Below are 20656 nucleotides of genomic sequence, written 5' to 3'. Positions count from 1 at the left end.
ACACAGATTGGATGCCTCTGAAACAGAAGAAGGGATAGCGAAGAGCCCAGCCGGTTAAAGTGCCAGATCCCTTGCTCATGCCAATGGGAGCTGATGGAAGTAAAAAAGATGAAGCAGGACTCAGCAGATAACACAGTGTACAGTGTTACAGTTCTCGAACGCTGCACCCTGGGGCTGCTGTGGACTAAGAGGTTTCCATTCCCACAGGTCTCCCCATTGTCATGAATAAGGAAACAGCTGGAAATGCTGCTTTCAGGAGTCTATAGCAGTCCTTGGTGCACTGTTATGGAGCTGTAGCACTGTGCATCTTGTTAGCTAGCATCTTTGAAGCTAAAGATTAGAGAGAGGGAAGATAAAGAAAGCAAGCATGGGATAGGAGAAGCTAGAAACCTAGGTGTTATAGTTGCTCTGTGCTCCTGGGGTTTGCAAAGGTGCCTGGTAGTGCTGGAGGACTGCGGTGCCTGGGAATGCTGCTGCAGTGGTAGATACATTTGAAAAGGGATAATTGTCCTCCATCTTCACAGCAGCATACTCCACACTAGCAGAAAAGCCATGATAGAAGTTCATCTTTTGCTGGCCAATGTAGCTGATTGCCTGCTGGCCAAAACAGGCCCCAGCAGCTTTCCCAAAGAAGCTCCCATCCTCACCACTCACAATTGGATAGTAACTCTGCGGGCTAGCATAGAGCTGGCTGTGGTCACTGCTGTAGTTCTGGTTGTTGGCATAGCTTTGAGTGCTGCCACAGCTTTCATGAAGGTGAGCCAATGAATGGATGTTCCTAGCATCATTGATGGTGTAACCTTGATGATAACTGGGATTTATATCCAGGCAGGCATTCTGTGAGAGACAGGAAGAGTTTCAACATACAAATAATAATGGTAGCCATTCTTGGCATTAATATATCCAACATCTCAGTAATCCACACAATTTAATAAATTAGGCCAGTATTATTATTCTCAGTCTGAGGATGAGACAGTGGTGAACCTAAAACCAACCTAGTGTATTCATGGCAGAGAGATTTATTGTATGATGAGTAGAAAAGTAACTGTTTCTTTTAATTTTACTGTACATTTTGCCTTCTGGAATCTCTTCCTCCATACATTCATTCATTCATTCATTCATTTTCTATACCTATGCCACTTACCACTCCCTGAAACCTAAACTGCATGCTTGTTTCAGTGGTGTTGTGTGAAAACAGAAATATTAACTACTGCTTAACCCACCCAGTCTTAAAGGAGTAGCAGCCACGGTTCTGTTTTGGCACACAGTGGGCTGGCCCAGATGCCACAGAGAACCTCAGATCAAGACGGACTCTGCATTACATCCCTGGGCTTCAGGAGTGTGTGCTTCCCATCCTTGTGTAAGCATCTATTTCCTATCTAGGTTAAAATAAGCAGAGATGGGTTATGTCATCTGAACCGACCAATCTCTGCTTGTTCTAACCCATCTGCTTCAGATGAGTTACAGATCTCATGTTATCTGAAGCAACTAGTTGAGGAGAGCTGGTCTTGTGGTAGCAAGCATGACTTGTCCCCTTAAGCTAAGCAGGGTCCACCCTGGTTGCATATGAATGGGAGACTAGAAGTGTGAGCACTGTAAGATATTCCTCTTAGGGGATGGAGAAGAGCATCTAGGTTCCAAGTTCCCTCCCTGCCTTCTCCAAGATAGGGTTGAGAGAGGTTCCTGCTTGCAACCTTGGAGAAGCTCCTGTGAAGACAATACTGAGCTTGATAGACCAATGTTCTGACTCTGTCTATGGCAGCTTCCTATGTAAGTAGTTAGAATAATCAAAGGTTGATTGGTTTGGACAACATGAACAATCTTTCTTATTTTAACCTAAATAGGAGGTTGGCCCTTGCATAAGATGGGAGTGGGGAGCATGCACGCTCAAAGCCCAGGGACACAGCCCATTTTTATTCAAGGTATCACATGATGTCTTAACTAGCACACAAACTGCCTTCTTACCTGAGGTTGGCACATCCCTTTTTTCATCCATAGAGCTTCCTTCTGGGTTCGCTTAAATTTCATCCGTTGATTCTGAAACCATGTTTTTACCTGAAACATAGCATGGGGAAATAAATTGGCTTCTCTTGTTGATTAGTTTGTAGTAAATCAATGCAAAGACTTTTAAATCCCTCCCCCAAATGCACTTGTTTCTTGGTGACATGTCAGTGAAGCATGCAAACACAATGGGCAGACTTACAACAGACTTAATCATGGGGTTTCCATTCCCTGAATGGAATTCCAGCAAAATTCCAATGGAACTTCCACTGTGAAGAGGAAGGATGGTTAACCCTTCCCAAATTTATCTGCCAAACCAAGGGAAGTCATGCCAGTGAATGTGGTAAAAAACCAATACAAGTTTACACAGCCAACCTGGGACTCTCCAGCTATTGGATTGTAACTCCAATCATTCCCAACCACATCCAGTCTGTATGGCTGCCATACAAACCTCACCAATCAAACCATGGGCTTACTTGTTTGTAGGTGAGCCCCAGGACTGAGCCCAATTCTCGGATCTGTTGTGGACTGAGATACTTCTGGCTCTGGAATCGGTGGTGCAGGATCTGAAGCTGCTCTTGAGAGAAAACGGTGCGTGTTTTGCCTTTCTTGTCTGTACTTCCTATCTTATGTTTCTGGGGAGTGGAAGTCAGTTGTGGTGAAGGGGGCTGTTTGTTGGGACTGGTGGCAGAGTCTGGAGTATACCGAGTGAATATTCCAGAGTTGGAGAACTTTGGAGAATCTAAGGATCAAGTTAATGGTGATATAATTAAGGATGTGTACGATAGAATGGGAAGAGCCATTTTGGAAGGGCGGTATATAAATCAAATAAATAGATAAGATAAAATAATCTGGTTCGTATTATACAAGATAAGATAAGATAAAATAAAATAAGATAATCTGGTTCGTATTATACAAACCTTTGCAGAAACTGGTCTTAATGAGGACAGTGATCTCTTATTTGATCTGCTTGTGTTGGTAAAGCACAAGGAGCTTTTCAAGTTAAACTCTGCATCAAGGAACAGAGATGTAGCTGAGTAATAAAGAGTTCTATGAAATGTTGCAAACTTGCTAAAGCAACATGGTTTAAGGAGATATACCTTCTTCAATGGTTTGGGACCAACAACCTACATCCTATGAAGGGATTAGTATCATTTTTGTTACCATTATTTGTATGCCACTGATACATACCATTAAATCTGAACAGCTTGTACAATGACTATCAAAATGAGACAGCCAACAACAACGAGCAGCTATATCCCTTGTGTACTTTTAAGGCCTACTGATTTCACTGGGAGATGTAAGGATGTGCTTAACTCTGTTTAATTCAATGACACTTAAAACACATTTAACTTTACCAGGCTCATGCACGCAAGTTTTTTAAATTTCCGTTTTAACACAGCGCTTTTAAACTTTGGTTAGATCATCCTTTGGATCAGACAGGCGGAACGCAAATTCCTCTCTACCCCTGGGGTTGTTGCATAGTCGCGTGCTCAGATTCTTCAGGCCGCAAAATTCCGAATTGATCGATTTGCGGGCAGAAAGAAGAGAGAGGGCTGGAAACCTCACCTCTGACTGACCCAGTTTCATTCTACGCCAGCAGTTTCAAACCTAGAACTAGAAAGCCCCGTGCTTTCAGGCTGGCCAGGAAACCGGAGGCGAGAGAAGGAGGGAAATTATATAGCCCATTTAATGGAGAGCTAAGCAAGCATAAGTGAGTTAGTTTAGTTCAGCTCGAGACTATCATCCTAACCATATTTCCTAAATTCTTAAGCAGTACTGAAATCAACACGAATTACTCCCGATCGCTCAAGATGCGGCTGCAGAAGGCTGGATCATACACACATTTTGGCGGTCCTTCTCCAATAATACGTAGTCGCGATACGAGGCAAACCCTGCATCATGGTCATCGGGGGCTCTCTCCGTCATGGGTTCCGTTCCAATCTTGCACCCCAAATCATGGGTTCTCCATATTTCGGCCGCACGTGACAGCAGCCCAAATATGTTAAGAGTAGATTCCTCCTCATTTCTTGAGACTGACCTACCTGGGAGATTGTGGGGGTTCTTTTCCTCTTCGGCGGGGAGGCCCTCCGAGCTGTGCACCGGTTCCATCGCCTCCTCCTTTGGGAAATGTAAGTAATAGTCTTCGTAGACCACATTAGACACCACCCCGGCTGGGTAGGCCCGGCAAGCAGCATTTATCGTCAGCGGGGCGCTCATGGGTAGAAGAGAAGGGTACTTTTGGGAAGAGCCACTAAAGCGCCTTTCAAAAAAACAAAAAATTTCATGCGGCGTGAAGACTCTTTTATATGAGCAGCCTTGTCGCAGACAGGCCTTTCCAGGCCATTGTCATGCTAAAGGTGGCCTAATCGGCTGGGAGTGGCCAAGAGCGAAGGTTAGGTGGAGGCAAGTAGAAGGTATCTGTGCTGCTGTGTGTGTCAGGCAGGCGAGGGGAACGCGGTATACCAGCACGCTGGTCCTGGGTGAAGATGTCTGTGTAGCATGTTGCTTTTGTAAACCATATGCTAAACATTCTCTAATAAATGTTACTCCCTTACCACTAGTAACACGTGAGGACCTCGCTTCATGCACACGCTCTTATCCGCACTCTCCCGCCCTATGCTTTTTTGAGCCTCTGCTTGACCTAATTTCCTAAACCGGCCACTACCCAGTTCGGGAAAGCCTTACAAGTTGCATCCCACGCTCTGTTTGTTGCAACTACTATCCTCCATCCTATGCAATCTGCTGCTATTCTGAAACTAAATACCAGCAACAGCCATGCTGGGCTGGATAGGAACAGTTGCTCTCACCCTGCTCAATATTTATTTTGATCTTACATTTATATCCTGCTCTTTCTCCAAGGAACCCAGAGCGGTGCATACATATATTGCTATTTCAACTAGCTGTCTTATATATTAATAATTAAAGGGGGTGACTTTGGGTTACAGGAATATTTATGGGTGTGGCAGCTCCAACTGAGTTCCAAAAAGCAAGTAAATTCAATGGTCCATGATCACACTATGAAGGCATGAGATCTGATGTCTAGTCTGAGTTTTTGTACTGGCCTACAGAATCCTAACCATGGAAATATAATAAGGCTAGGTCTTCCCTGCTTCCATAAGAACAGCCCTGCTGGATCAGGCCCAAGGCCCATCTAGTCCAGCATGCTGTTTCACACAGTGGCCCACCAGATGCCACTGGAAGCCTACACGCAGGAGTTGAGGGCATGCCCTCTCTCCTGCTGTTACTCCCCTGCAACTGGTATTCAGAGGCATCCTGCCTCTGATGCTGGAGGTTGCCTTTAGCCCTCCAACTAGTTGCCATTGATAGACCTCTTCTCCATGAAGTTATCCAAACCCCTCTTAAAGCTATCCAAACTAGTAGCCAACACCACATCTTGTGGCAGAGAATTCTACAAGTTGATTATGCATTGTGTGAAAAAGTACTTTGGTTTGTTGGAATTTCTTGGCAATCAATTTCATGGGATGACCCCTGATTCTGGTTTTATGTGTGAGAGAGAAAAAATTCTCTCTCTCCACTTTCTCCACACCATGCATGATTGATAGACCTCTATCATATCTCCCTGCAGTTGTCTTTTTTCTAAACTAAAAAGCTCCAGGTATTGAAACCTTGCCTCATAAGGAAGGTGCTCTTGGTCCTTGATCATCTTGGTTGCCCTCTTCTGCACCTTTTCCAGTTCTACAGTGTCCCTTTTCAGATGTGGTGACTGGAATTGTACGTAGTAATCCAGGTGTGGCTGCACCATAGTTTTGTATAAGGGCATTATAATATTAGCCGTTTTATTTTCAACCCCCTTCCTAATGATCCCTAACATGGATTTGGCCTTTTTCACAGCTGCCGCACATTGAGTCAACACTTTCAACAAGCTGTCCACAACGATCCCAAGATCCCTCTCTTGGTCAGTCACCAACAGCTCAGATCCCATCAGCATATCTATATTATTATTTCTCCTGGGTATGCCTTCGAATGTGCGTCCCAGTACCCAGCCTGATTGGCTGGGCAGTGGAGGCGCATGATTGGCTGGTGCACCCAGGAGAATTGGCCGGCAGTGGGCCAGGCCATGGCGACAGTGGTGGCAGGTCCGGCCCAGCCGCGGAGGTGAGGTGAGGTGAGGTGGCGGGCCCAGCCGCGGAGGCGGCGCTCGGCCCGGCAGTCTGGGCCCATCCCCACCCGGAGACCGGAGCAGAACATGGAGAGGGGGGGAGGTAGCCGGCCTCAAAGAGGCCAGCCACAGAGGCTGGCAAGCGGTGGCAGCGGGCCCGGTGGGCCGCAGAGGTGACACTTGGCGTGGTGGCTGCAAAGGCGGCACTTGGCCCAGCACTGGGCCCGACCGCAGAGGTGCTGGGCCCAGCCACGGAGGTGGCAGGACCAGCCACCGAGGCCAGGTGCCCGTGGGAGGCTGGGGTGGGAGGGAAACGGGAGGCAGGACTTCCCTCTTCACCGCCCGGGAGGAGGAGTGGTGGCAGCGGCTGGGCCCTTTTTGGCCGCCCGATATGGAGAGTAAAATGGGGAGGAGGGGAGGGGGAGGAGGGGCAAGAGAGCAGGGGCAGGGGGAAGGCAAGAGCGCGTGAGGTAGGGGGGAGGAAGACGGCAAGAGAGCGGGGGGAGGGGGAGGGCAAGAGAGCGGGGGAGGGGGAGAGGGAGGACAAGAGAGCGGGGGGCAGGGAGGAGGGCAAGAGAGCGTGGGGCAGGGGGAGGGGGAGGGCAAGAGAGTGGGGGTGTAGCTTACACCAGGGGGAGGGCAGGAGAGAGTGGGGCACGAGGGAGGGCAAGAGAGTGTGGGAGGGGGAGGGAGGACAAGAGAAGGTGGGGAGGGAGGGGAGGGGGCAAGAGAGTGGGGTGGGAGGGAGGAGAAGAGGGGCAAGAGTGTGGGGCAGAAGGGAGGGGGAGAGAAAGTGGGGCAGGAGGGAGGGGGGAACAGCTGGCCCCAAGGAGTGCACAGATGCTCTTTGTGGGTTGGCTAGTACTTATTTATTATTTTATTTATTTAATATATTTTTATACCACCCAAAACTTAGGTTTCTGGGCAGTTTACTTGAAGTTGGGGTTTTCCGTTCCAATGTGCATCACTTTACACTTGCCAGCATTGAACCACATTTGCCATTTTGTCACCCACACACCCAGTTTGGAGAGAGCCTTTTAGAGATCCTCAAAATCTGTTTGGATTTCACTACCCTAAAGAGTTTGGTATCATCTGCAAGTTTGGCCACCTCGCCGGCCTCCCCAACCTTAGATCATTCATGAATAAATTTAAAAGCCTGGTGCAGATCCCTGGAGAACCCCACTTCTTACTTCCCTCCATTTGTGAAAACTCTCCATTTAAACCTGCCCTCTGTTTCCTGTCCTTCAACCAGTTATCAATCAACACATGTACTTGTCCCCTTATCCCATGACTACTAAGTTCTCTCAAGAGTCTTTGATGAGGAACTTTGTCAAAAGCTCAAAGTCAGTGTACCACCTGTGTGACAATAGCAAATGCTGGGGGGTTGTGTTACAGTAGTGTTTAAGAAGAATGTTGGTGACAGTGCTTCTGAGCCTATGGTTATTCTGTTCTATAACAGTGCTGTTATACAAAGGGAATTCCCCCCTAAATTTCATAATTCTATGACAATGACAATATTTATATATCACTTATCAACCAAAGTTCACAGTACAGTACACAGAAAAATGAATAATACATAAATAAGATGGTCCCCTGTCCCCAAAAGGGATTACACTTTGGGACTGGGGATGAGAGTGGAGGGTGGATTAGATCCTTAAGCTAGGTAAGGTAAGGGACCTGTTAAAAGCTATGTTTGTAGATAAACATATACCTGAATAACTGTAACATACGTGGGATGGGACCATAGCTCAGTGGTAGAGCATCTGCTTTGCATGTAGAAAGTCCTACATTCAATCCCTGGAATCTCCAGTTGGGGCTGGGAGAGACTCCTGCCTGAAGCCTTGGAGAAGCTGCTGCCAGTCGATGTAGATACTGAGCTAGATGAGTCAAATGGCGTCACTCAATATAAGGCACCTTCCTATGTTTGGGTAAACCATAACATTCTCCTGTGAGCACCTACTCTGAATGAACTAGCTATGAACACCTACTCTGAAATCTGGAGCAAGCACTGTTGGGCTGTGACGGTATCAATTTGAGCTTAAGAAAAGTAGTATATATGATAGCACTACTCCCCAAGTCCTGCTATGCTACCTCATCATGGTGGTGGGCTGTTCCTGGGAGGGATGAGCTAAGTACGCCGGGAGGTATAGTCCCAGTAGGGTCACCCAAAGTGTGAAGGGCATCCCAACTGCCCAGCTAAAGCAACCTATATTGGGCAGCAGAGATATAGGAAGGTGCTGGAGGCGAACCATCACTTCAGTGACACCGACAAAGGCATGATTTTGGGAGAAGGCAATGGTAAACCACTCCTGTATTTTACCAAGAAAACCAAATGGATAGACAAAATGGAATGATTGTTGATGTAGCGCCGGATGATGGGCCCCTCAGGTTGGATGGTACTCAACATGCTACTGAGGAAGAGCTGAGGATCTCTCAGAGTACCGACAGTGTTTGTGACGCGATTAGACTAAAGCCTTTTGGACGTCTAACAGCTGATGTTGCCATGTGGGAAAAGAAAATCCAAAGATGAAAAGACAGAATTACAATGGGAACGTGTAACGTAAGAAGCATGAATATGGAAAGCTCGCCACAGTGAAAGATGAAATGAATCGACTACAGAGTGACATCTTGGGCATCAGTGAATTAAAATGGACTGAAATGGGACACTTTCAGTCAGAAAACCATACCGTTTACTACTCAGGACATAAAAACCAAAGAAGGAATGGTGTTGCTTTCACAGGAAGGATATAGCAATGACAGTACTTGGGTACAATGCAGTCAGTGACTGACTAATATCAATTAGATTTCATGGACAACCTTTTAACATGATAGTTCTTCAAGTCTATGCCCCAATGACTAATGCGGAAGAAGAGGAAGTTGATGAGTTTTATGCTCAAGTTCAGTCTGAAATCGAGAGAACATGCAAAATGTTATGCTGGTAGTTGGAGACTGGAATGCCAAAGTTGGAAAAGGTAAGGAAGAAAACATAATCTGCCTATATGGCCTAGGAAACAGAAACTAAGCAGGAGAATGACTTATTAGTTTCTGCCAAGCCAATGATCTCTTCATTGTTAACACATTCTTCAAACAACCAAAGCGGCACCTATACACATGGACATTACCAGATGGAGTACACAGAAATCAAATTGATTACATCATTGGTGCAAGGAGGTGGAAGAGCTCAGTTATAACAGCAAAGACATGGCCGGGGGCCGATTGTGGAACAGATCACAAACTGCTTATTTGCAAGTTCCAAGTCAAGCTAAAGCAGAAAAATAAAGCTATCCAGTTTCCACGATATGATCTTGAGAATGTACCCACCCTTTTCAAGAAGAACATCAGGAACCACTTTGAAGTTCCCATTGATAGGGAACCAGAGAAACTGTGGAATGAAATCAAAGAAGTTGTTAAGGACGGATGTGAAAAGAGACTGCCAAAGACCAAGAAACAGAAGAAAGCAAAATGGATGTCAGAACAGATGGTGGAAATTGCCAAGAAGAGGAGAGAAGCCAAAGTCAAGAAAGATAAAGACTTCAGGAAGGAACTTAATAGAGAATTTCAGAAAGCTTTTAGAAGAGACAAGGAGCAGTACTACAATGACATCTGTAAAGTCCTTGAGGATGGAAATAGACATGGAAAAACAAGGAAAATTTTCCAAAAGATCTCAGAACTCAGAGGGAGGTTCCAACCTCGAATTGGTATGTTAAGGGATGCCAAAGGACAGATAGTAACTGATTCAGAGAAAATCAAACAGAGTTGGAAGGAGTATACTGAAAATCTGTACATCAGGGACATCAACATCGCAGATACTCTAGAACAGGGATCCTCAACGTTGAGCCCCCAGATGTTATTGGACTTCAGATCCCATAATCCCCTGCCCCAGTGGCCTTTGGTTGGGGATTATGGGAGTTGAAGTCCAATAACATCTGGGGGCCCCACGTTGAGGATCCCTGCTCTAGAAGATATTCCCTACTTGCAAGAACCCCTAGTACGGGAAGATGAAGTTAGATCACCACTCTGGTCATTACCAAGTTGGAAGGGTACAGGAATTGACGGAATAGCTACAGAAATATGGCAGGCAACAGAAGCAGAATCAGTCAAGGCTCTTACCAAACTATGCCAGCAAATTTGGAGAATGACACAGTGGCCAACAGATTGGAAGAGGTCAGTCTACATACCCATACCAAAGAAAGGAAACTGAACTGGTTACACAAACCACCGCAGACTATCTTTAATTTCCCATGCTAGCAAAATAATGCTCAGGATCATCCAATGCAGATTAGAGCCCTACGTGAAAAGGGAAATGCCGGATGTTCAAGCTGGTTTCAGAAAAGGCCGAGGAACAAGAGACATCATTGCTGATGCACGCTGGATTATTGAGAAAGCCAAAGAATACCAGAAAGAAGTCAATATGTGCTTTATATTGGAAAGCCTTCAATTGCAAGGAAAGCCTTCAATTGCATCGACCATGTCAAGTTGTGGAATATCCTTAGGAAAATGGGCATCCCAGAACATCTCATTGTTCTCATGACAAACCAGCACAGGAAGCTACAGTCCAGACAGAACATGGTGAAACAGACTGGTTCCAGATCGGCAAAGGAGTAAGTCAAGGCTGTATACTTCTTTATTCAATTTATATGCTGAACATATACTGAGATAAGATGGATTGGAAGAAGATGAGTGTGGTTTTAAAGTTGGAGGAAGAAACATCAATAACCTGCACTACACTGATGACACCACTCTGATAGCTGAGAATGCAAATGATCTGCAAGCTCTAGTAATCAAAGTCAAGGATCACAGTAAAAAAATTGGACTAGAACTAAATGTAAAGAAGACTAAACTAATGACAATGGGTACAGCAACCAGCCTCAGAACTGACAATGAAGTCATTGAAGTGGTGGATAGTTTCTGCCTTTTAGGATCGACCATCAACAGTAAAGGATCCGGCAGTCAAGAAATATGCCACAGACTAGCACTTGGTAGGGTTGCAATGAAGGCTTTAGAAAGGATATTTAGATGTCGTGACGTGTCTACACCTACAAAGATTAGAATTGTTTGGACAGTGGTTTTTCCCGTGACACTCTATGGATGCGAAAGCTGGACTTTGAAGAAGGGGTGGCAGGTGCAGTCACTGAGGTTTCGCCAGGTTGCTAGCAGCATGAGGCCTGGCAGTATATCAGGGAAATGTCCAGAAGCCTCACCGGGCTGGATGGGGCTGGCCACTGCCGCTCCTGGACTTGGCCACCACCCAGCTGCTGGGTGTTAGCAGAGCTCGATAAAGGAATTGCTCATGTGTCCCGCCATGGTGCTAACCTGGTTTAGGCTCCTTCCTAGGCCAAAATGATTATGTGCCAAGGTTCTTTGTCTGTTATATGATTAGTCAACCATGGAGCCTGTGAAGGCAGATTTTGTTTCTGTCTCCTAACAGTTCTTACTCATTCTTCTATCCAGCACCCACATTTTCATCACTGGTTGAGGCAAAGTTTCTTGAGACGGTGGGAGGGAATCCTGCAGTTCCTTCTTCTCAAATTAGTTTTTCATTGGTCTACCAAGATCGAGAAGAAAGACCAGATTTACAAGATGTAGTGGGTCCTTTCTCTAGGGATAAAACAGTATGGCTTAAATTGAGTTAGTTTACCATTTGCTTATGCTGCCATTGACCTTCCCTTCCCCAGCACTATCATTTCCCCCACCAAAAAATATGAAAAAGGCAGCCAAACTGTTACCACTACCTTCATCTGCTTGCATACTTTTTCCTTCCCCATTGGGTAAATCAGTAGATTCCAAGGTTCCACCTACCTTTCATTTGTCAACAACTATGCTAGGTATACTCCATAATGATTTTGCAACTGTAGCATGAGCAACAACACTGCAGCCGCTGAAACCCAAACCTGGTCTTTATTTCCCATGTCTCTTTTTTCCAGACTATTCCTTGGCTATCAGTGTGCTATCAGTAACCGAAAAGGTAGGGCTGTGCCCTGAGGAGCTTACATATACATTTGAGTTGGAGGACCAGGGGTGGATATAGTATGGAGGGAGGCATGTGCTCTGTTTCCAGTTTTCTATTGCCACAATTTTATTTGTATGTCACTTCTTGAATCATCATTCTTGATCTAGGGCTTAATTGTCAAGATAATTTCCCATCAAAAAAACAATTTTAATAGCAAATTTGTGCTAGGCAGGGTGTTTTCAACTGAATGTATTTCCTTATAAAAGCCTGTGCGGATGTTACACTTTGAAAGATTTAAAAGTGTTACCTTGGGCTGTTTTGGAGGGTAGATTCCGCCATACCCCGTATTCCCAATGGCTCTGCCCCTGCTGCTCAGGCATGATCGAGTCAGTGGAGCATGGATTACTTTACTGTGTATTTTATAGAGATATATGTTCTCTTCTTCTTGGTCCAATTTTGTTACATTATCCAGGTAGTCTGAATGACTTTTATGTAAATTTTCTCCTTTCTGATACAGAGATTATGGCCTGCATGGTCAAATTTTGTGCCACTGTTTGTAACACTAGGAAACAAATGGTTAACCCTTATGTTATGTATATGTATTATTCTGGTGGTGGGTTGGTAGCTTGGTATTATTCGGTATTGTTCATTATTATTTTGTATCGGAGTATTTTAAATTATGTTGCCTATAACTGTTGGTTATAGTAATTGCTGGCTCATCGTGGACCATAATAAATGAATGATGAATGAATGATGATGATTTTGAAAGAATTATTTGTCTGTTTTTCCTTTTATAAATTATTGTCTGAAATGGAGACACAGAAAGAGCTCAGCAGTTACTTAAAAGACAGGAAAAACCAAAAGATAATTTTCCCCCAGTGACAGAAGTAGCTGTTACAGTCTTCCTCATTCTAGGCAGTACACTGCTTATGTGACTAGTTCATTTGTGTGAGCAGTGAGTTATAGGCATTAGCCAACAGCAGTCATGACTACACCAGCTTTAAGAAAGGAATTTATGAAAAATATGAAGATTTATTTTAAAATACTGACTTTGGTGTAGTCCCACTGACTACATGTATGTTTATTGCATATTTATTTCATTTTTGGATCAGCACTGACTTCAGTAAAAGTGAGCCCATTGTTGAGTAACTAATTTTTCTAGGGGGGGAAATTAGTTCATGTTACCCTTAATCTGCTTCTCATTCACAGCCTGGAAAATGTCAGCTATATTTATTGATCCTGATCCAGAGAAATTTACTTGTGCCAAGCAGCCCAATCCTATACATGTTTCTTGGTAGTAAGTCCAAGTAAATACGTTGAATTCAGTTTAAATTCCATATCAGCCATAGACAGAACAGAAATGTTACATGTGATTCATAAAACAGAAGACCTAGAACTAAATGGTTTCAGTATACAGAAAGTCAATCAATTTGTTTTAAGAATATCAGAACAGCCCTGCTGGATCAGGCCCAAGGTTTATCTAGTCCGGCATCTAGTTGTTTCATACAGTGGCCCACCAGATGCCTTTGGGAAGCCCACAGGTAAGAGCTGATGAAGCCCACAGGTAAGAGCCAACCCAGTTTCTGTAGTCCTGTGTCCTGCTCCAGAGACAGCCCTCTCCCCTTTCCTTTCTAAGGCCTTTTTAACCTCTCTTTCCCATTACTTAGTCCTTTACTTACCTTTGTTTCCTTGACTGTTTTTTGTACCTCTCCCCTTAATTATTCTCTTCTCTTATTTCTGCCTTTTTTTAAAAAAAGATTTTTCCTTTATTTCACTTCTCTTTTTTTCTCTTCCTGGTCTCCTTCTCAACCCTCTCCTAGGATGCAGAGGCAAGGACACACACACACACCCCGCCAATCTGCAACATTTTGTTGCCAAAGGACAGGAAACATTCTGGTCTCCTGCCCAAATGGTCCTCAGGTACGCCAAGCACTGGTAGTCATTGTCGCTGCCCTCCCCCCCGCCCGGTGACAGGCGCGACCCAGGAGAGGGACCTTCAGGCACTGCAATCACAGGCCTTTCTGAGCATTCATTCTCAGCAGTGTTGAGCCCAGAAACATCCAAGGCCATAGAGGAGACAACGGGGCTTAACTGCCCTCCCCACAGCCCACCATTATCTGCCCATCCATTTTGCACCATACACCAGGAGCAAGCACAGAACAGCCGACAGGGCCTAGTGGCCGAGATCGGCAGCAGGTAGGCTTCCTGAAGGACGGCACATCCTCCTGCCACCAGCCCCAGATGCTGGAGGAATGCTGCAGTCAGGGAGCGATTGGGGATGGAGTGGCTTGCGGTCCCATCATGCCATCACACCCAAACAACGGAGGTGGCAACAACATCAGACAGCAGAGGCAGCACCCACATTATGCTGGCAGTCACAAGGCAGGTGTATATCACACCAGTGGAGGACACCACATCCACGGGATCGTCAGAACTGATGAGACTTGGGCCTTCTGGCAACCCCTCTGGGCACACCCATATTGATTTGACCAAGCCAGTGCCCTCATTTCCATTGGGGAGTAATCCAATGGGCCTCATAGCACCTGACAGAAATTCCCTGCCTCAGCCAGTCCTAAATAATGAAGTTCCACTTGCCTGGCAGACTTGGTTTCAAAAGATCCTTTCCCAGTTGCTAAAGCAGAAGAAGTCCTGAAAAGGGGGAAAGCGTAAGTGCAGAAGGAGGGAGTCTTCCTCTTCTTCATCATCCTCTTCTGCTAGCCCAGCCTCCATAAAAAGAGGCATTCTAAGTCTAGGGTGAACAGGAATAAGCATTCCTCTGAATTATCTATTAGTCTCCTGACCCCCATCCAAATGTGCCAGAGGGCCCCGATGGGGGCTTAGACCCCAACAGGGACCTAACACCCCGGCCATTTCTGTGGACACACATCCCACTACTTCCTCTCCATTAGGAGACCCTGATGCTGCACATGACTCTAAGGTGGAGAGGGAACGGTCAGATGACCGCAATGATGATTAATTTGCTACCTCACAGAAGCTATTCCCTTCTGTTAAATAAGGCCATCTCTACCCTGCGTTTACAGTTACATCTGGCCCAGGAGGAACAGCCACTTCCAAAAGGGGCAATGGTTCCCCTAAAACTGAAGGGCAGGGATAATAATGTACCCTTCCTGGACCTCTTTGTAGAAATAGTGAGGCAAGAATGGTTAGCCCCAGATTCAAACAAAAAACCTAGACAATACAGGAGGCCCTTTCATTCCTTTCGTCCCTTCAGAATAGCCATAGAATAGCCTTCAGAATAGTCCCTTCACAATAGGCAAAAAAGGCCTTACTGAAACAGACAGCATACTTTTAGACAAGCAACCCAGAACTGCCCTGCCTTCGCCAACCAGAGTAGTGTGCCTAAGCAACAGTCCTGTGTCCAACCATAGTTGGGGGCCAGTTGTCCAAGCACTTTCATGCTTGGGAAGCCTCCACCACCAACCTATTGGTCCTACAGGCCATTCTTCATGGATACAGGATAGAATTCAGGAGTCCTTCTCCAGGCAGACTTCTGAGTACCTTCTGCTCATCATGCAAACACTTGGGGCTCCTACAGGCAATTCATCTCCAGGAGTTAGGGCGATAGAAAATGTACTTCGGACTCAGTGGGGAAGAGTGGTTTATTATATTTATTATTCACTATACCACCAAAAGACACGTCTCTCAGGGCCGTACTAGACCTAAAATTTCTAAACAAGTTCATCAGGCGAAGGAAGTTCAAGAGGCGAAGTTCATCATCAGGACTACCTGGACTTGATAAGACCTTACGGAGGCATACCTAAACATTCCCATCCATCCAGCAAGCCACCCCATCCTTTGTTTTTACTACTTAGGAAACCATTATCAATTATCAATACAAAGCTCTCCCAATCAATCTCTCATCGACCTTTCATCGGTGGTGCTAAGATCCTGGCACCTTCAAATGAAGCAGAGCACAAGTGCACAGAGGCCTGAAATCAGCCCGATCTGCCTCATTTGGGGCTCTTTCGCCACCTTCTCTTCAAGTCTCGCCTGCCACCAGCGTGCCTGTCACCACCAGTATGCCCACCCTGAGCCTCCGACTTCACATAGTTTGAGAGGCGAGAGGAGCTCTTGCTGCCTTCCCCACTTCACTGCCACACATCGGCAGCTTTAAAAGTTTAAAAAAAAAAGGTCAAAAAGTGGGAGAAATTAGGTCCTGAATGGGATGAGCATTTCCCTGCAGGAAGTCGGGATATCCCGCACAGTACAGGATAGTTGGCAACCCTATCCCCGAAGTTCCATCCATCTCCCATCATTCACAGGACATCGATTGCCTTCAATTTATCCAAATCTAGTCCACCATCTGGAGAAGGCCTGGCACAAACTAGTTGCGTGTAGGTGCTTAAAGACTTATCTCAAGCACACGGACTCCTTCCAGTGTTCTCTCTAATTTTTTTCATCTGAGTGTGGAATGAGTTTTGTTCTGGGCAGCAATATCAAGGCAATGTGTACGCACATACATTCAGAGTGGGGCCTTCCTGAGCAGGATCTAAGATTAACTGAGCAGGATCTAAGATTAACTGAAACACATCAGAAAATGTGTGAGCGCGTGCACATGTGCACGCCTTAGAGGAAACAGTGACTCCTTTCGTTCTACAGATTCACTTTTTGTGTCCTACCTGCCTACCTCCTTGGGTCAGAAGGTTTCAACATCCACAATAGCCAGGTGCATCAAGGCGTTAGCTTAGCCTACAAGACACAGCATGTGAGACTACCAACCAGGATTACTGCACATTCCTCCAGAATGGCTGCAACATCATCAGCATTTTTCCACCAATGCTCCCTGTAATCTGTAAGGCAGCAACATGGTCAACTCCTCTGACATTCACAAAATGCTACAAGTTATGACCTTTTCAGATCTACCACATCCTTCAGCAGAAGGGTATATCAGCAGGCACTTCCTTCTCAGTAGTTGGGATGCCCCACCCAGGTCTCTTAAGTTGTGGCAAGTCCCACAGGAGATCTCCTCCAGCAGCAGAGCAAGGAGCATCAGTCACTTATCGTGAGAGCTTTTTCTTGCTGCTGGAATAGAGGACACCTCAACAACCCTATTGGTTTACCCGAACTACTGCAGACACAGTCTTTTAGTTTTCATAGGCATGTTACTCCTTCTTCCACTGGCTATCTTTTTTCTGCTAATAACAGACTTGGACATTAGATACTGGGTGGGGCTATCCTTCCCAGGCTGCTTAGCATAGTCCTGCCTCTGGAGCACAAGGGAAGGATAGCCCACAGGAGATGTCCTCCATTTCAGCAGCAAAAAGCCCTCACAATAAATGACCAATGCTCCTTTCTCATTCCACACACTCTGCTAATATTTCACATTATTTCACACAAAGTTTTGGTCATATATTATAAGTATGACTTTTGTAATTGATTATAATTGATTATTTGTGAGAAATTGATTCATTGGCTCAAAATTACTTTATTTTTGAAATAGTCCGGTTAGAGTGCTAAGACCAGGGAGACCCGAGTTCAAAATCCTCATTCAGCCATGATGCTAGCTGGGTGGCTCTGGGCCAGTCACTTCTTTCTCAGCCTAACCTAATTCACAGGGTTGTTGTGAGGAGAAACTTAAGCATGTAGTACACTGTTCTGGGCTTCTTGGAGGAAGAGCGGGATATAAGATGTAAAAAATAAAATTAATAAAGTCCCAGTTCAAATAAACTCATTCAGTGGACTTGCGTAGGTGGACGTAGGTGGACAATGTCTCAGTCTGAAACCCCAGTCTGCAATATGTGTGTGTAACAAAACTGATGTATTCTTGTAAGGATCCCTGAGACTATGTGACAAACTTAATGGAGGTAGCTCGGTTAACCTGCTGCAATAACAACTACAAGGAGTCATGTAGTAGCTTCCAGACTAACAATGGAAATGTGGTCGTTTCCAGACTAACATTTGAAATTCTTGACATTTGCTGAATAGAGACTAAGTATAATTATTATTTTAGCTTGCATATCTAATTTAATTCTCTAAGATGTATTTAATTCTCTAAGATGTACCCATGGCTAATCCTATGAGTGGCAGCTCTCGTGAGAGTTCGGAGAGCTGCCGGATAGTCACAGGACGGGTGGGAGGGAAGAAAATGGCGGTTGCAGTGGTGGTGGTGGCAGCCAGCTGAAGAAAGCAGCGGCAGGCAGGCAGGCAACCACCACCGGGCAGCCCGCGGGCGCCCGTGACTGAGAGGCATGTGGCTGCAACCGGGTGGTAGGTGGGCAGGCGGGCAGCTGTGAATGAGTGGCAGGCAGGCGGCCATGACCGGCAGCTGGTCGGCTGGCGGGCAGCCAGAAAATGGTGGCGGCAGGGTGGGCAGCACAAAAGAAGAAGATAGGGTGGTGGGCGGGTAAGAAGAAGAAGGCGGCTGCGGGCGGGAGGGCGGTGGGAGAGGAAGAAGACGGTGGGCAGGCAGAAAGGTGGGGGCGGGTGGGATGGGGAGAGAAAGTGGTGGTGGTGAACTAGGGGTGCAGATGCTCTGCACTGGATCAGCTAGTTAGGAATAACATCTTAACAAAACAAAAATACACTTCAGTAACACAACAATATGTTTGGAAATGTTGTTCTCCTTCTTCATCAAGAATGACTCGAATGGACAGTTACAGTACCTGTCAGTGTTGGAAATCATTGATGTATGTCATATCATGTCATGGGAAAAACTCTGACATGGCACAAGAGCATCAAGTTCACTAGGGAAATTCTGGGTGAAAGAGGAACAGGCTGCTCTGGGCCCTTTATGTCCCAAACAAATAGCTATGAGTTGTAGCAAGGGGATGGCAACTTGCTTTTAGGTCCTGGGGGGAAGGATGGACATGAATAGCTCTGATTAGCATTCATGGGTTTTGTTTTGTTTTTTTGTTATATTTGCTCCTGCCTTTCTTCAAAGAAGCTATTTTATCCTGACAACAACCCTGCAAAAGAGGCTGAGCTGAGCAGTGAGCAATAAACTGGCCCAGGGTCACTCAGGGAGCTTCATAGCTGAATCCAGCTATGATTTGGCCTCCTTGCACCATTCTGATCTGGCCTTTTCACACGTATGCAGGGAAAACCTGGATTTGACACTGAAAGTATACAAGTAGCCAATCCTGATTTCCCAGTGAGTGAGGTCTGGTTTATATATACATTTCTCTGTACTATTCACTTGATAACTTGCAGCTCTGGGTGTGTGAACTCATTCCTCTGAAAACCAGTGGCGGATATCCTAACAACGTTGTGTGCTTTGTGGGACTGTGGGGACATGATGGGAGCCCTCCTGCAACTTCCGCTCTCTCGCACTGGTGCAGGAGCAATTAGACTTCTAAGCATTGCTCATTCTCCTGAACGTCTCTTGCCCTCAGCGACATGTTTCCAAGCTTGCAGGGCCCTTCTGGAGTGCAAACCGAGCTCAGAAGTCAAATTGCTCTTGTGCAACTGCACATGCACCACAGAAAAAGGAGGTTGTATATGTGGTCTCCTGACACACCCTGCAGTCCCTTGAAGTGCGTACACCATTGTATCTAAGGCAGTATTACAGATCTCTCAACATTTCCCAATCCCAGGAACATAGAAAGTTGTTGACTATACTTAAAGTTGTCTATACTGAGTCAGACCATTGTTCCACATAGTGCAGTATTGTCTACAGTGATTGGCAGTGGCTTCCCAAGATTTCAGGCAGGAGTCTTTCCCAGCCCTATTTGGAGATGCCAAAGACTGAACCTGAGATCTTCCGCAAGCAGAGCAAATGCTCTGCCACTGAGCTGCAGCCTGCTGACAGTCAGTGTCAACAATACTGAGCTAGAGGGATCAATGGTCTGTCTCGGGATAAGGTTCTCTGTTCCTAACCGGTGTGCTGTAGTACTTTGAATACACCAGGAAAGAAGCACCCCCTTCCCAATGCATAAAGGAGCGAGTCAGCAACAGAAGCGAAGACTGACTTATCCCATAATGCACAGGAACAAAAGCTTGTCCCATAATGCACAGGAAAGGAGGAACCCTCTTCCTAGATATAAATGAGCTGCACCCACAGTTAAGAGCATGGAGTGTACTTGTGAGGGTCAGCTCATGAGAGAGGTTGATAGTCTGCTCACAAGTAAGGATGCACACAAGTAAGTTCAGATCTACTGGCAAGTAAGGCTGAAAGGCCTACTCACAAGTTAGATGCCGTGTCTGTTCACAAGCAAGGATACAAGATTTTCAGGAACTTTGTATCTCACAAGGATTATTCACAAGTAACACTGTGGTCTACTCATGTGTAAAGAACTGTGCCTTATACAGATGAATGGGACAGAGAGCCTTCAGGTGTATATGTAGGAAGTTATTGTGGCTGGATTGAGGACCTCTTAAATTTCCAGTTGGACATTCACTATATAGGTGGCATTTTGAGGAAGCCCTGTGCATCAGGTACATCAGGCAGAAATCCATCAGGGGCACTTCTATCAAGTAATTGGGGGACTTGTACTTGTTGAATTTATACCTGGATACATCCCTCCCCATACCAATCTCCAGCTGAAAGACAAAGGCAAAGTGTCATTGCTAAAGCAGCATAGTAAACTGAGTTAATCTTAACTCTGATCTTCCATTGAATGTTT

The 20656-nt window shown here is 45.6% G+C and overlaps 1 protein-coding gene across 1 annotated transcript; it reads right to left on the bottom strand.

The window, feature by feature from the left end:
• Positions 1 to 341: 341 nt before the first annotated feature.
• On the bottom strand, positions 342 to 4221 carry LOC128343709 (homeobox protein NANOG-like). The gene is made up of 4 exons (XM_053293147.1): positions 4047 to 4221; positions 2478 to 2743; positions 1966 to 2055; positions 342 to 837 (listed from the first exon to the last, which is right to left on the bottom strand). The coding sequence occupies exons 1-4, from the start codon at positions 4219 to 4221 to the stop codon at positions 391 to 393; spliced, it is 978 nt and encodes a 325-aa protein (XP_053149122.1). The 3' UTR covers positions 342 to 390.
• Between the last annotated feature and the right edge of the window lie 16435 nt (positions 4222 to 20656).

This window comes from Hemicordylus capensis, chromosome 2 (assembly GCF_027244095.1).
Source record: "Hemicordylus capensis ecotype Gifberg chromosome 2, rHemCap1.1.pri, whole genome shotgun sequence".
Classification (NCBI taxonomy): domain Eukaryota; kingdom Metazoa; phylum Chordata; class Lepidosauria; order Squamata; family Cordylidae; genus Hemicordylus; species Hemicordylus capensis.
The sequence above is the reverse complement of the archived record's forward strand: the minus strand, read 5'-3'. Positions and strand labels throughout refer to the sequence as shown.

Excerpts from the sequence above, each read along its gene's own strand:
- LOC128343709 (XM_053293147.1), bottom strand. The coding sequence starts at position 4,221 with ATGAGCGCCCCGCTGACGATAAATGCTGCTTGCCGGGCCTACCCAGCC. Across the intron at positions 2,744-4,046 it reads GAACCCCCACAATCTCCCAG|ATTCTCCAAAGTTCTCCAAC; the intron begins GTAGGTCAGTCT and ends CTTGATCCTTAG. Across the intron at positions 2,056-2,477 it reads TGGGGCTCACCTACAAACAA|GTAAAAACATGGTTTCAGAA; the intron begins GTAAGCCCATGG and ends GCTATGTTTCAG.